Source organism: Macaca fascicularis, chromosome X (genome assembly GCF_037993035.2).
Source record: "Macaca fascicularis isolate 582-1 chromosome X, T2T-MFA8v1.1".
Taxonomy (NCBI): domain Eukaryota; kingdom Metazoa; phylum Chordata; class Mammalia; order Primates; family Cercopithecidae; genus Macaca; species Macaca fascicularis.
The window spans coordinates 38,276,057-38,292,368 of record NC_088395.1 but is presented as its reverse complement, the minus strand read 5'-3'; the positions used below and the strand labels follow the sequence as shown (position 1 = coordinate 38,292,368).

Sequence of the window (16,312 nt, the reverse complement as noted above, 5' to 3'; positions counted from 1 at the left end):
CAACTACCAAGTGTACATAAATCTGCTCGTCCTGGAAGATGGCTTTTTGCTTCTTTATTTCATGATAGCCAAATGTTGATGCACGGGAAGCCCTGCATCATATAACATCGCTGAGCAAATTCTACAGCAATGATGTTGTGCTGCTGGTGATCCCCTTTGTGCATGTTCTGTGAGTAGTGGACCACATACACCTCAGCTTTTACTTTCTGTTGACTACAGGCTGGACTAGCTGCGCTAGACTCCAGATCTCTTATTGTATAATCTCCACATGCTTAAACAGGGGTGACATTAACCACTTTACAGGGTTGTAATAGTACTCATTTGGTCAATAAATACGTAATGAGCATTCAATATAGGCCAGACCTTGGTTTAGATGCTGGGGATGCCTTTAGCAGAGTGCTTATCTCCTTTAATGTTTCAGCTGGTCACTATTACTAGTAGTGTCATAATTGTGTGTCGATGTTTGCTTATGTCACGGGGTATGAGATTTGTGACGTCTGCCACTCATGGCAGGGTCCCTGCGGCGCCTGGACCTTCAGCGGCACGAGTTCGTTGACTCCAGGGCATCACTGCGCGGCGTGGCCGCCTCTCTGCTCCAGGCCGCCAGAGGGCGCGTGGTCTCTACGGCCCTTCCGCTGTGCCTGAGTCTACCCCTTACTAGCCACCCGGCCTCCGTTCCCCTCCCCAGCGGCGCCTGCCCCGCCTTGCATTCCCAAGCTCCGCCCCCGTTGCCCCTAGCGGCTGTTTGTTGACTTCCGGGAGCGCGGTTGTAATTGATCCACGGAGTTTCGCCATGCGGAACTGGGGGGCTTTTGCGGCCCGCGTCGGGGCGGAGTAGCTGCCTTAGCCCCGACCAAACCGTCCTCTACAGCCTCTTGGCCCAGGCGCAGGCTGCCCGTACCGCCCTTGGCATGAAGGAGCCCGAAGAGCTGTTGCCCGGTGAGTCGCGCCCGCGCCGGTGGCGGAAGGCCGGGAGGGAGGGTCCGCGGGCGGGCGGCCGGGCCCCGCCTCCGGATCGGCCCTGTGAGGGGACAGGCCCGAGGCTTGGCGGCCGGACTGGGGCGGGATCGCTGGTTGCGCTCCCACGAATGACTGAGGGCCGAGGACCGCACGGGAAGAACAGGATGGAGGAGAACGGGAAAGAGGGTGCCTGTCTTTCTTATGTTTTTAAAATAAGCTTTTGATGAGATTGTTGAAGGCGGGACACCTTTTTTTTGAGACGGAGTTTCGCTCTTGTTGCCAGGCTGGAGTGCAATGGCGCGATCTCGGCTCACCGCAACCTCCACCTCCCGGGTTCAAGCGATTCTCCTGCCTCAGCCTCCGAGTGGCTGGGATTACAGGCGTGCGCCACCACGCCTGGCTAATTTTGTATTTTTAGTAGAGACGGGGTTTCTGTATGTTGGTCAGGCTGGTCTCGAACTCCTGACCTCAGGTGATCAGCCCGCCTCAGCCTTCCAAAGTGCTGGGATTACAGGTGTGAGCCACCGCGCCCGGCCAGGCAGGGACACTTTTTACCTATCTGTAAACTCCCCAAAGTGCAGACTCCAGACTTGTGCACTTTGGAGGTCCTGAGCTCCCGGTTGTGTATTGAATGCGGTAAAGAGTGAGTGATCAGGGTTGTGGGGTAAAAGGGGATACAGGAAATAAATTGGAAAAGAGGAAGAAGAGGGACCCTTTAGCGAGTGTTTTTTAGCCTTTTTTTCTGAGCTCTATAGTTAGAAATACTTTTGACATTGTGACCCGATACCCCATACATACCGTGTAACAGAAATAGATGTCTCGTGATACGGTCCTTGTTCTAACCACTTAGATTTCCACACACAGCTTTTTGATAATGCATTCTTTTAAAATGCTGATCGTGATCCACTGAATTGATTTTCTGACCCACTAATAGGTCACGACCATGTTGAAAAAACACTGGGTTTGAGCAGAATTATACCTTCACTGAAATATGTATGTTTTCTTCCATGCTCCTGGCCGGAACTTAGATTCCTGTCCTGCAGTTCACAATTTAGTGAGACATACAGGAAGGTGAAAAAAATGACCATACAAATTGACAGTAGATGTTATAGGGCCAGAGCAGAGCCACCAAACCTTGGCTTGGGATGAGGGTATCAGGGAAGCCAGGGGAGCCAGGACAAAACAGTTAAAATGTTAAAATAATTCATTCTGGGGAAACTCAGAGTCTGTTCTAGATCCTCGTCGAACTGAGATGCCTCACAATGGTTCTCAAAAAGTTGTCCACAGTGGCTAGTCTCTTGCATATTAATATTTATTATTAATACTTATATTCGCCATGTTTTCCTTTCTGGTACAAATTAGTTTATGTGTGATCACCCCCCTTGGGATTTCCCCAGAAGCTGGACCTGGCCTACTATTTGGTGTATGTGTGTGTTTAAATGGTTTTTGGGAACTGGTAGGGGTTTTTAGTCTCTCTTCAAAATGATGCTGTGCCACAACAGTTTGTGAATACTACTCAGATCAGGTAATGACTTGATGTAAGAATGTTAAATCTCAACATCCCCGTGTACTCCTCTCCCAATCTCCTAGGACCGTGGCATTTTGTGATGTTGTTTTGGGGGGAAAGATAAACCATCCTTTCCCATGTACTGTTTCTGGAAAGAGAAAAAGACATCCCTATGACTGACTGTAGTGCATGAGTAAGATGAGAATTAGAAACTTCCTGAGTAGCTGTGTTGAGAGGATCTTTTCATTTTATACTGGATCCCTAAACATTCTGAATTCTCAGAAATCAGGAAAAGCTGAAGTGCTCCTTTGCTGACGACTTGGGTAACCTGTCTTTTATATTAACAATGTCGAAAGTTATATTTGACTACCTACTCACCATTATGATGAATTCCTAAGCAAAACATTGAACAGTTACGAATATACATGTGTGTAAGGGGGACCCTTTCTGTGTGAAAAGTAGAACACACAATGGCTACTTTGTGCTAGGCAGTATGGGTAGTGCAGACAGTTTATACCCTCTGTAACCTTAGAAAATAGTTGGAAAAAAACAACATTTGGGGTAACAAATGGTGAACTCTGTGTTTCAACACAGAAAAGCAGTGACTTTTTTTTTTTTTTTTTTTTGGAGACGGAGTCTCACTCTATCGCCCAGGCTGGAGTGCAATGACGCTATCTTGGCTCACTGCAACCTCCGCCCCTGGGTTTCATGCGATTGTCCTGCCTCAGCCCCCGAAGTAGCTGGGATTACAGCTGGGATTACAGGCGCCCACCGCCATACCCGGCTAATTTTTGCATTTTTAGTCAAGACGGGGTTTCACCACGTTGGCCAGGCTGGTCTCAAACTGCTGACCTCGAGTGATCCACCCGCCTAGGCCTCCCAAAGTGGTGGGATTACAGGCGTGAGCCACTACACCTGGCCAACATTTTTAAAGTATAGCTTTTTATTGCTTTGTGAGGACCTCATCTTACATATTATGCTACTTACCAAGCTCTCTAATCAAACTGTTACACAACTCTTGCTGAGATTTGTAATTTTGCTGATTTGTGTAACAGTTTAATTAGAGAGATTGCTAGGTAGCACAATTATTTGCCATATAAATTCTACAAATCACATAGTTCAGAGAAGCCAGTGATCATTTCCAACTCTTATGGTGGAGGAAGAGTTTACAGAGGCAGCTATGAGCTACCACTTTGAGGATGCTAGGCCCTGAGCTAAGTTCTTTATTCATGTCATCTCATTTAATCCTTACAACAACCTTTGAATACCTAGTTGCCTTTAAAGCCTGTTTTTTTTTTTGTTTTTTGTTTTTTTTTTTTGTTTTTTTTTTTCTAGCTGCTTTCCCTTGGTTCAAATGAAAGAGAGAGTGGTGGAGTAATTTGTTTCTCTCTGTGCTGTCTCTGGTTTTATGGGTATTCATTGGGATTACCAACAGAGAAATTAAGAGTTCACCATTTTGGCCAGGTGTCGTGGTTCATGCCTGTAAGCCCAGCACTTTGGGAGGCCGAGGCAGGAGCCCAGGAGTTTGAGACCTGAGCCTAAGCCCAGGAGTTTGAGACCAGCCTGGGCAACATGCTAAAACCCCATCTCTGCAAAAATTACAAAACTTAGCTGGACATGGTGGCACACGCCTATAGTCCTAGCTACTCTGGAGGCTGAGGTGGGAGGATTGCTTGGGCCCAGGAGGTCGAGGCGGCAGTTAGCCGTGATTGGGCCTCAGCGCTTCAACCTGGGTGACAGAGTGAGACCCTGTCTCAACAAAAATAAAAAGAGTTCACCATTTGGGCTAACGTCGTTTCCCTTGCATGAGAACAGTGGAGGTTCCTTGGAAAACCTGGACCAGAGAAAATCCAAATTGACTGATAGAGACTCTCCCCATAGATATCCTGATGAAGTTAATGAGGAAGCTAAATACTATCCTGTTTCTGTGTTTGGAGAAAAGCTCTCAGTCAGAGGCCAGACCATGAGGTGTTAACCAGAACAAGACTAGCACAAATTGTACCATTTCGCTCCAGGGAATAGACATCTACTTGGTGACAGCAGAACTATTAGTAATAGATGACTGCCTTCCTTGTGATAGTATATTTCTTACTTTGTGCCAGTATATGAGTAATACATGTTCAATCTAGTAGATTTCAGAGATAAAACTATAATGGAGTCTGAGGAATAAGAAAGACTGAATTAAGGTGGAAGAAGGAAGGCTTAAACATTGCCAGAGTGGGGGCAAAGCTGTCATGAAACAAGAGGTTTGTATGGATAAATTACTGAAAAGGTATTAAATAACAGGCAACATAGTAAAAGTTATAAAATAGAGACCATCTTCTATTTGCAGATTCGGGTGCTGTGTTTACATTTGGGAAAAGTAAATTTGCTGAAAATAATCCCAGTAAATTCTGGTTTAAAAATGATGTCCCTGTACATCTTTCATGTGGAGATGAACACACGGCTGTTGTTACCGGTTAGTATTACAATCCTGAATGAGGACAGTAATACTTAGAAAATTCTAAATATTATGTTATATAGATATGCTGCTGTGTTTTAAACATGTTGAAAATATATCATAAGTGTTGTTTTTTACTTTGCCAGAGAATTCTTCACAAAATAAGTCATCAGGAGTGTCTTTTAAATTTTAAGTTTCCTTAGTATATTTAAGTATGATTTTCTATACACACAACTTTCTTGAAATGAATCTATTTCAATATAATTAAAAACTATTACTGTATAATTTTAGAAACTCTTTCCCACCTAATAGAATCTGGTTATACATAGATGAACAAGGTAACTTGTTTCAACACAGAAAAGCAGTGACATTTAAAAAGTATAGCTTTTTATTGCTTTGTGATGACTCATCTTACATTGTGTGAAAAATGCTTCAGTTGATTATTTCTTTTTCCCTCCCACCAGGAAACAATAAACTTTACGTGTTTGGTAGTAACAACTGGGGTCAGTTAGGATTAGGATCAAAGTCAACCATCAGCAAGCCAACATGTGTCAAAGGTTTGGGATCTTTTTACCTTTTCACAAACTGTATAAAGTGTTTTTATGTTGACCGTGTAGTTCTTTAATGTCATAAATAATAAAGCCTTTAGTTGTTTATTTTCTGACATTTGCTTGAATATTATTAGCATTTAACTTATCTTTTATATGATATTCAGAACTGCTTTTGTATGTTAGGGTCTAAAAATCAGATTGATTTTAAGTCCAGGGACCACAAAGGAAGTAATGATTTTACAGTATTGCATTTGAACATCCCCCCTCCTTTTTTTTTTTTTTTTGCTTGTTTGTAAAACTACTTACGTATTACTGTTATTGTGTATACAGAGAACAAACATATGTTAGAATTTTGAGCTTTTGTCATTTAATAGAGTTGTGGACATTATGCTTCTATTTAGTTGCTGGTTTTATAAAACATACTTATCCTGCTTTATATAGTGACTAGGTGAAGTAAACAAAACATCGAGACTAGGGATTGATTAGTACTAGTGTAAAAGAACAACAGGACAAAATATTTGAAATCAGGAGTGTTTCAGAAAATGTTAGATATATAATACTCTTACAAAGCTTTCTGGATGTTATATGCAAAACCACTGTTTGGGTATAACCTGTGAACATCAGCTAAACTTGAAAGGATGATGGAGATTCCTTGAGATGTAGTAAGAGCAGTATTTTTTATCTTCCTGGCTAAATTTTAATTTCAGCTCAAAATATCAGGGTAGCTTGTCATATTCATGCTGTTTATGGGAATTGTTATGGAACTTTTAAAGTATTCCATGTGTTCAAAAAGTATTTATTGAGCACAGTCTAAGCACTTGGGGATATTCACAGTGACCATGACCCTTACTCTCAAATATCTTATCTAACAGACAGGCTAGGCCGGGCGCGGTGGCTCAAGCCTGTAATCCCAGCACTTTGGGAGGCTGAGACGGGCGGATCACGAGGTCAGGAGATCGAGACCATCCTGGCTAACACGGTGAAAGCTCGTCTCTACTAAAAATACAAAAATCATTAGCCGGGCGAGGTGGCGGCGCCTGTAGTCCCAGCTACTTGGGAGGCTGAGGCAGGAGAATGGCGTGAACCCGGGAAGCGGAGCTTGCAGTGAGTCGATCGCGCCACTGCACTCCAGCCTTGGCGACAGAGCGAGACTCCATCTCAAAAAACAAACAAACAAACAAACAAAAAAACAGACAGGCTAACAGGATTGTTTAGACTGTGGGATCTTTGAGACCAGGAATTCTATCTTAGTCATCTTTTTGCAGCCCCTATGCCAAGCACTTAGGAGATGTTCTTTAAATGTTTTTTGAATGTATAGATGAATGAATGAACAACTTTGATTCATAGGTGTATACCTATCAATCTTTTGGTTTTTCATTGAATGTGGTAGAAGGTGAGCTTGATAACGGTGATGGCAGGTTAGGTAATGGACCAGATTGGTGAGGAGGCAGCATAATAGAATACAGTGAGTCTCAGCACATATTAACTACCTGTGAAGTTGTTTTTGTTTTTTTGTTTTTGAGACAGGGTCTTGCTCTGTCGCCCAAGCTGGAGTGCAGTGGCGTGATCTCTGATTACTGCAGCCTCAACCTCCTGGGCTCCAGCCATCCTCCCACCTCAGCACCCCCTCTCCGAATAGCTGAAACTACAGGCGTGCACCACCACACCCAGCTAATTTTTGTGTTTTTTTGTAGAGATGGGGTTTCACCATGTTGCTCAGGCTGGTCTGGAACTCCTGAGCTCAAGCCATCCGCCCGTCTCAGCTTCCCAAAGTGCTGGGATAATAGGTGTGAGCCCCCGCACCTGGCCTACCTGTGGAGTTTAAAAATATACATATATAGATGCCTAGCCCCTACTTTAGACCCACTGACTCAGATTCCCTAGGGATGGGGCTAAGATATCTATATTGTATTCAAGCTCCACTGGTTATGATGGTACACAACCAGTTCTGAAAACCTCTGGTTTGCTAGTTAAGAACATTGACTTTGGAATCAGACAAGCCTGCTATTAAATCTCGGTTCTATCACTTAGTTACCATTTGTCCTGGACTACTGTTCATTTTCATTGCTGTAAAATAATTGTCCCATTTTTAAATATTTTTAGCTCTAAAACCTGAAAAGGTGAAATTAGCTGCCTGTGGAAGGAACCACACCCTGGTGTCAACAGGTATAGTGCTCAACCTGTATGATTTCCTGCCTGACTTTGAGAACTGAGGTCTCATTCCAGTAACGTGGTTTTGTAAAATTAATAGAGATTATACTCTGGCAACAGTAAAATTAGGGTTTTTGAAAATGTCAATGGCTAGTACACATTTGCCTTTGCAAATATACACATAAATGTCAAATGGCTGAAGAAAAAGCTTCTTTTCTTGGATTATATCATGGGACAGCATCTCCTAACCTGTGTGTCCACCTTAGGGGCTGGTTATTCCTGTTCTTGCTCTTCTAGAACTCTTCCTTACTAAGGTTGAGTGGAAGGCACCCAAAAGGCTGTTGATGTGAGCGAGCACAATTCCCATCAAAACCCATACCAGCTTTTGTGTGTGTATGTGTGTTTGTAGAAATTAACAAAGTGCTTCTAAAATTTATTTGGAAAACAATTGACATAGAAGAGCCAAAACAATTTTGAAAAATAACAAAATTAGAGGACTGGCACTACCTGATTTCAAGACTCACTGTAAAGCTGCCGTAATCAAGACGGTGTGGTATTGGCAAAAAGATAGACAAAGATTAATGGAACAGAATAGAGTCTACAAGTAGACCCGTATATATATGCCCACTTGATTTTTGGCAGAGATGCGAAATTCAATACAGAAAGAGTAGTATCTTCAGCAAATGCTGCGATAACAACTAGACCTCCAGGACCTGACCACTGAGCAGTTCTTCCTACCACCTTCCCCCTGCCCCTGCCCCGCGACCCCAACCACTTATTCTGTCTTCAGGATGTTTTCACTGTGTCAGCTGCTCTCCACCTCTCCATACCTTTCCCTTTCTGAAGTGTCTTTTCTCTTTCTCTTAGGCTTTTCGGATTATCTTTTAAGATCCCATTAAGTGTTACTTCTTCCATGGAACATTTTGTGACTGTTCAACTTTGTGTTCATTTATTTGTTTGAATTATTTCAATCTCACCAACTCTGGTTTGCTCCATGTGTGTTAAATTGTGCACTCCAATTTCTTGTGACCTTGTATGTATTTTCCATTTGAAAGCTAATCTTGTTTCCCCAATTAGGTTTCCTCTTTTCTTAAAAACAAAAAATAAAAATAACAATAACTTTAAAATTTGTACTAACTCAGGCTAATTCTGCCCTCATTTCACCCTATAATTTAGCAAGGCTTTAACTTCATGTATATGTTTATGACGTAGCTAACTAATTATGTGTTAAAAATCTTCATTAATTTACAACTTACTGGAAATGTTTATAATCTAGGCATGATGTACTTTTTATTTAATTAACAGAGTAATTAACAAACATTTTTACGTACTTTAAATGAGCCAAATGCTGTTCTAAGAATTTTACAAATCTTAGCTAATTCAGTCTTCATAACAACTCTTATGAAGTAGGTACTATTATTATTCCCATTTTATAGATGAGGAAAATGAGGCACACAGAGGTTATGGCTTGCCCAAGGTCCCACAGCTTTGGTAAGTGGTAAGCCAGAATTTGCACCCAAGCAGTCTGGCTCTGGAGTCTTTCCTCCTAAACAGAGTGCTATAGTGACTTCTTATTTAGCTAGGAAGTTAAAATGAATACAACATAGAATTATCATGTTTCTAATTAGATTCTTCTTGGATTTGCCTCGTTTTACTTATTTATACTATATCTTAGCTTTAATGGGTACAGAAGTTAAAATTAATGGACACATCTCTTTTAAAATAGATTTGCATTTTAAACTAGTTTGGAAGTTACTTTCCTTGTTTTTACTCTGAATTAATAAAGTACTATATTAGCAAGAAATACGTTCCATTCATTCTGTTCATTTCAGTTGCTAGTTACATTCTAGATTGATTTCTAACATCTCACAAAAATATGTGACCTTGCTTGTTTTGCTGTATTTTGACGATGAAATGAAGTTGTCTCCCAAATAATAGGATAATGATAGCTTTCAACTTTCTTCACTGTTAAAAGAGGAAATCGCTGCTATACACTGACCTGTCTCATAAAAAGGGGGACTCTATAGTCTGTTGATGTTTTCTTTTCCATGTGCAGAAGGAGGCAATGTATATGCAACTGGTGGAAATGATGAAGGACAGTTGGGGCTGGGTGACACTGAAGAAAGAAACACTTTTCATGTAATTAGCTTTTTTACATCCGAGCATAAGATTAAACAGCTCTCTGCTGGATCTAATACTTCAGCTGCCCTAACTGGTGAGGCTTGTTTCTTTTTCAGTCTGGGACACATTCCTTTCCTGTAGATCAATATATGCCAACTCAGTAAACTGAAGGGAGCATTGCTGTTTAGTTTTCTTTCATTGACTATCTATGTGTTTTCAGAAAACATTTAAAATATAACTTTAAATCTTGACATACTGCAACTTTATGCTTATTTATGCTTATTTTATGCTTATTTGTGCTTATTTAAATATACATTTAAAAAGTAATTGGCAAATAAGCTCTAAGCTATGCTCTCCGTCTACTCCTTTAGATATTCTTAAATATTATTTTCATTGTGTGCTCTTAAAGTTCATACTTACAGTTTTAACTGAAGTTGCTATCAGAAACATCCACAGAAATCTATTGCAGCATATGGTGTTAAAATGTGATTTGTAACAGTCATTGTACCTCTCTGCCCTCCCTACCAAAAGCCCATATGAGACATTTCTTTAAAATTTGGAGCCAAGATCAGCTTGATCTCACTGAAGCTGCTGGTTACCTGCTTTGTTTCAAGCAGGAGACTGTGTAACACCCGGTGTTACTCTATCAGGAAAGTCAGAGTGTATCTGAAGCTCAATCCTTTAGATTTTGTCAGCCCTTAAGTTAGCATTTTGACATCCTTCTTTCAGTTGTTATTTTCATTTATTTGTTTTGCATTACTAAACCACTTCAAAATTTAAATTATTTAAAATATATAAATAAATCTTGAGAATTCCTTTCTAAAATATTTTTCCTAGATTTTTTCTGACATCAAAACCCTTATCAGAAATTATATAAGTTACCTATTTTTGAGATGTTTTACATGATATTATATCTTCATCCTCTAAGGCTAGCTTCTGTGTTTTCAGGTTTAAATTGTAAGGAAAAAAATACGTAGTGGAATACATTTCTTCTCTTCTTTTTTCCAAAACATCATTTCCACAGCGCTCTCAAGAGCAAGGTCTTCCAGGCTTTTTTGACCTGCAGGTGTCTAATGTGACCTGTGCTGTCTTTCAGTTCAGTTGCAGGTAGACTGCTTGGAAGGAGGAGAACATTTCTGTTTAGAGACATTAGAATGGGAAAGGGTGATTGTAGGAAAGGGCATTCTGTCTTTGCTATTGAGAGAAAAATATGGCCAGGACTAAAGTGATTTACAATCAGGCTGTTCTGTGTTCTTTATCATTATAGAAGTATTTCACAATATAAATTGAACTCTTAAGTAGCTAACTGGTGTAAATGTCTTAGTAGTACTTTATTGTTAAGATACATAATTTTTATGAACTATAAAATAAATGGTCTTTTGGAAGTGTAATAGCTTCAGAGCCTGACTACCTTTTAAAACCTTTTCTCCCCCTTGTATTTTTCTTTGTAGAGGATGGAAGACTTTTTATGTGGGGTGACAATTCCGAAGGGCAAATTGGTTTAAAAAATGTAACTAATGTCTGTGTCCCTCATCAAGTGACCATTGGAAAACCTGTCTCCTGGATCTCTTGTGGATATTACCATTCAGCTTTTGTAACAAGTAAGACACATTTTGAAGTCATCATGTTATCTCCCACTTCTGTGTTATTATTAAATTAATAATGAAATGATGTAACATATTCTCTGGTTCTATAGAAATAATGCCATGGTTGTTCATGTAATGAAATTGTTTTGGTCTGTTTTAGGTCACAATATTTCCCCATTTATATAATAAGAGTTCATAATTTCAAACTGTGTCTGACATGATCACTTTTTAGGTGAATATAGAGAGCTCAGCGTGGGATATGGTTTCCTTTGGGAGGACTTTCTCAGCATTCCCAACTTCTCCCTTTCCTGGACCTACTGGCAACCTTTTCTATCTTAGTTAAAATATTTGAAATGTTGGGCTCTAGCTGTTATAGTCTATATCTACACTAATAATAACAGAGGAAGTGTGATTATGACTTTGCATTGATGGGATTTTTTAATAGTAAAAATACCTAGAGGAAATAGTTTATGGACCCTCTTAGACAAATCTTTAAAGATTTATTTTATGCATTTACTCTTTATTTCATGTACCACAGACTCGGGGTTAGAAAGTGGTAATTCACCCATCTCAGTGCCCCCCAAAGTTACCAATGAATTGGCAGCAGCATGATACCAAGAGAGAGTAAACCTGACTTTGTCAGTGTTTGTCACCACTGCATCCCTGGTGTCTTGAACAAACCGATAATCAATAAATATTATTGAATGAAGGAGAAAGTGAATGAATGATGAATTGATTGCATTCCTTGGGGCAACACTACCTACCAACTTATTGGCAACTTTTGGCTCCTGGGGTTGGTATAGTCTGTACTTGCTTTGTTCATGAAACAAAAAACAGGAAACAAAAACACAAATGGGAAAAAAAGGCAGCCAAATGATAAAAATACCAAGCAAAAGCATTGTTTTGTATTTGGACTTTAAGAAAACTGCCAGAATGAATTGTGTGAATGAACTCTGCATTAGCCATTAGGTGAACAAGTGGAATAGTTCATCTTAACCAACAGGCATTACATTGAGCTTTTTTTTTTCTTTTTGGTGTGTTTTTATGCTTTTTAAAAAAATTAAAACCCAGCTTTATTGAGATATAATTCACATACCCTACAATTCACCCATTTAAGGTAGATGATGGAATGTTTTTTAGCATATTCACAGGTTTGTACATAAAATGAACTTTTATACCGAGCATTTTGCTGAGATTCATTTACATCAGCTGATATGAACTGTCAGTAATTTTCACACTAGCCATTATTTTATGACTTTAATCACTTAAAGCAACTTTTTACAAATTTTGGAAATAACTCATGTATAAGGGGTTTTACTTAATATGTATTTCATGATAGATGAAAGTGTTACATAGAAAAGCATTTTTTTTTCTCTTTGTTGAATTTGTAGATCAGAAAAAACAGATTCTTTATTTTTAATTTTTAGTATTTGTGGGTACATAATATATATATATATATATAGTGGGTACATTTTATGTATATATATATGGAATACCTGAGATTTTTTATACAGACATGTGATGGGTAATAATCACGTCGTGGAGAATGGGGTATCCATCCCCTCAAGCATTTACCCTTTGTGTTACAAACAATCCAATGATACTCTCTTAGTTATTTTAAGATGTACAATTATTTTGATTGTAATCATCCTGTTGTGCTGTCAAATACTAGATATTATTATTTCTAATTTTTGGACCCATTAACCTACCCTCCTACACACACCCCACTCCCCTTTCTAGCCTTTGGTAACAATCCTTCTACTCTTTATTTCCATGAGTTTGTTTTGATTTTTACATCCCACAAATAATTGAGAACATGCAGTATATGTCTTTCTGTGCCTGTTTTATTTCATTTAACATAATGACTTCCAGTTCCATCCATGTCATTGCAAATGACTGGATCTCATTCTTTTTCATGGCTGAATAGTACTCTATGGTGGATAAGTACCACATTTTTTCTTTTTTTTGAGACAGAGTCTTGCTCTTTTGCCCAGGTTGGAGTACAGTAGCGCAATCTCAGCTCACTGTATCCTCCGCCTCCCGGGTTCAAGTGATTCTCCTGCCTCAGCCTCCTGAGTAGCTCGTATTACAGGCGCCAACCATCATGCCTAGCTAATTTTTTTGTATTTTTAGTAGCAACAAGGTTTCACCATGTTGGTCAGTCTGGTCTTGAACTCCTGACCTCAGGTGATCCGCCCACCTTGGCCTCCCAAAGTGCTGGGATTACAGGTCTGAGCCACCGCGTCCAGCTCCACGTTTTCTTTATTCAGTCATCTGTTGATGAACACTTAGGTTGCTTCCAAATCTTGGCTATTGTGAACAGTGCTGCAACAAACATGGGAGTGCAGATATCTCTTTGATATACCAGTTTCTGTTCTTTGGGTGTATACCCAGCAGTGGGATTGCTGGATCATATGGTAGCTCTGTTTTTAGTTTTTTGAGGAACCTCCAAACAGAATAGTTTATTTCCTAATAAAAATGCAGAACATATTACTAAGATAGTTATGTTTAAGACTTCCTACAGATTTTTCACCTACTAGTATGTTTAAATGCTCATGTTCGTATTTTAAATTCGTGTTCTCAATTCAAGTTCATATTATAAATTATATAAAATATTCAATTTTTAGATGTTATAGGTAAAATCTATGGAGTTTTCAGGTATTATCCCTGATTTCTGTGTCTTTTCATCTGATATGTCAATGGTTGGGTCTGAGCATTTCAACCAATGATTCACTGATTTAGGTGTAGTACAATAGGGGATATAAGCAAATGAGTTGGGGTCATGGGAACTGGGGGCAGGAATTTGTGGAGCAATCTTCAGAGACTGGAGAATAGAGACTTGGCAGTGTGCTTAAGATCAGAATCCTGGGGAAGGTAGCTATCAGAGCCAGGTAGGTAGTTTGAAGAATCCAGATTTTATAAAAATTAATAGACCTAAGTGAAGTAGATATAATTGATATGAAATGACCTATTTGTTCTTCATGATAAATGTTATTTTATTTCTTATATATAAATAAGAAAAAGACCTTGAAATTAAATAAAACATTTTATATGGATTAAAAGCACTCACCTTCCCCTTTAAGGAAGGTCCTACTGATAAGCTACAGGAAAATATCTTCCTACCCTTTATAGCAAGCTCGTCCAACCCGCAGCCCAGGATGGCTTTGAATGTGGCCCAACACAAATCGTAACCCTTCTTAAAACATGAGATTTATGCACAGACCTTTTCTTTTTTTAGCTCATCAGCTATCGTTAGTGTTAGTGTATTTAATGTGTGGCCGAAGACAATTCTTCCAGTGTGGTCCAGGGAAGCCAAAAGATTGGACACCCCTGCTTTATAGGTAAAACATTTTACTTTAAAAAGGTGACACTGTGAGAAACCTCAGCAACTTACTATGTAAAAGTCATTTTAAATGCTATTTCTTACAATACCAAGTTGATTAAAATGTAGTACCTGCCCTTCTGGAGTTTACAGTCAAACTATAGGATGTATAGTTTTCCATGTACAAAGCATTTTCAAGTACAAATAGATTTCATTTAATCTCCCAACCACTCTGAGAGAGAGGTGGTGGTATCTCTTGATTCCGTATATGCAGGCAGGATTCGAACACAGTTTATTCAAGGTGATGCTGCAATTGAGTTGCAGAATCAGAATTTGAACTCCAGTCTTCCAGCTCTAAAAGCCAGAACAACTTCTACTGACATGCAGTTTCTCTCCATGTACAAGAGGAAGAGGAGGATGTGGTAGCAGCTACTAATGACGAGGCACTGATTGTGTTCTAAGTGCCTTTGAATGCATTAATTCAGTTATTCCTATGAAACAACCCTATCACACAGGCACTTTTATCCCCATGTTACAGGCCTAGCGATTGAACAACTTGCTCAGGATGATTGAGTAAGTGGCAGAATCCAGATGCAAACAAGGCAGTCTGACTCGGTAGCACATACTTTTCACTACTGTGCTAGACCAATAACTGCAATATACAGCAGACCATGATTGGTAACATAAGACATTTGATAGCAGAGTCTTACGTGAGATCAAGAAAGAAAAAAGATTATTTCTTGTTAAGGACATCAGGACATATTTCAGAGAAAGGGTGGTATTTGAGATTAACCATGAAAGATGGAAGCAACTCTGAGAGAGACAGAGATGAGGGAAGAACAATCCAGGCAGAGACAAAAACATGTGCAGAGATAAAGAGACAGAAAAGTCAATCATGTATTTGGAGATTATTGCGTAGTTGAGTTTGTTTAGAGGTTGTTTGTTTAGAGGTTAGGGATCATGGATCCTAAAGGAATGTGAACCCCTAAAATGATATGCTAAAATTGGTAGGTGCATTTTTTTTTTTTTTTTTTTTTTGAGCCAGGTCTCAGTCTGTTGCCCAGGCTGGAGTGTAGTGGCATAATCACGGCTCACTGTAGCCTAGACCTTCTGGGCTCTAGTGATCCTCCCACCTCATTCCCCTGAGTAGCTGGGACAAAGATGCATGCCACCACACCCGGCTAATTTTTGTATTCTTTGTAGAGACATGGGTTTCACCCTGTTGCCCAGGCTGGTCTCAAACTCTTAGACTCAAGCCATCTGCCAGCCTCGGCCTCCCAAAGTGCTGGGATTACAGGTGTGAGCCATCACACCCTGCTGGGATGTGTACTTTTTTTTATAGAGCTGTCATCAAATTCTCAAGGGAGGATGTGACTCAAAAGAGAGTCACCAGCTTGGGAGTAGATAGAAATATGACTGGTTAGTAGTCCGGGGACCTAATATGGAAGGTCTCTTGTAACAGTCTGCAGTTTATACTTGATACATGTATTTTTTTTTTTTATTTGGAAGTGTCATAATTAGAGCCTTGTTTTTGGAAGATATATCTGATATTGTGTGGATATGTTAGACTAGAGGTAGGAAAGACATTTGAGAAACTTGATCCAGGTGAAAATTCATGTTAAGGTATAAAGGGAATCAGGAATCTATAGACAGAAATGGAGAGAGACTCATCAG

The 16,312-nt window shown here is 39.7% G+C and overlaps 1 protein-coding gene across 46 annotated transcripts in view; it reads left to right on the top strand.

The window, feature by feature from the left end:
* Window positions 1–743: 743 nt before the first annotated feature.
* RPGR (retinitis pigmentosa GTPase regulator) overlaps window positions 744–16,312 on the top strand; it is a 58,794-nt gene continuing 43,225 nt past the window's right edge. For 18 of the 46 annotated variants that reach the window (XM_074030286.1, XM_074030278.1, XM_065538518.1 and 15 more), the window contains exons 1-6: window positions 744–939; window positions 4,800–4,925; window positions 5,372–5,464; window positions 7,562–7,624; window positions 9,666–9,824; window positions 11,182–11,331. In XM_074030286.1, the coding sequence (XP_073886387.1) occupies window positions 912–939; window positions 4,800–4,925; window positions 5,372–5,464; window positions 7,562–7,624; window positions 9,666–9,824; window positions 11,182–11,331 (619 nt within the window). In that variant the 5' untranslated portion in view covers window positions 744–911. Of the gene's footprint in view, window positions 940–967; window positions 1,147–4,799; window positions 4,926–5,371; window positions 5,465–7,561; window positions 7,625–9,041; window positions 9,101–9,665; window positions 9,825–11,181; window positions 11,332–16,312 lie in introns of those variants that run through there. The other 28 variants (XM_074030287.1, XM_074030263.1, XM_074030262.1 and 25 more) reach the window with 20 other exon arrangements.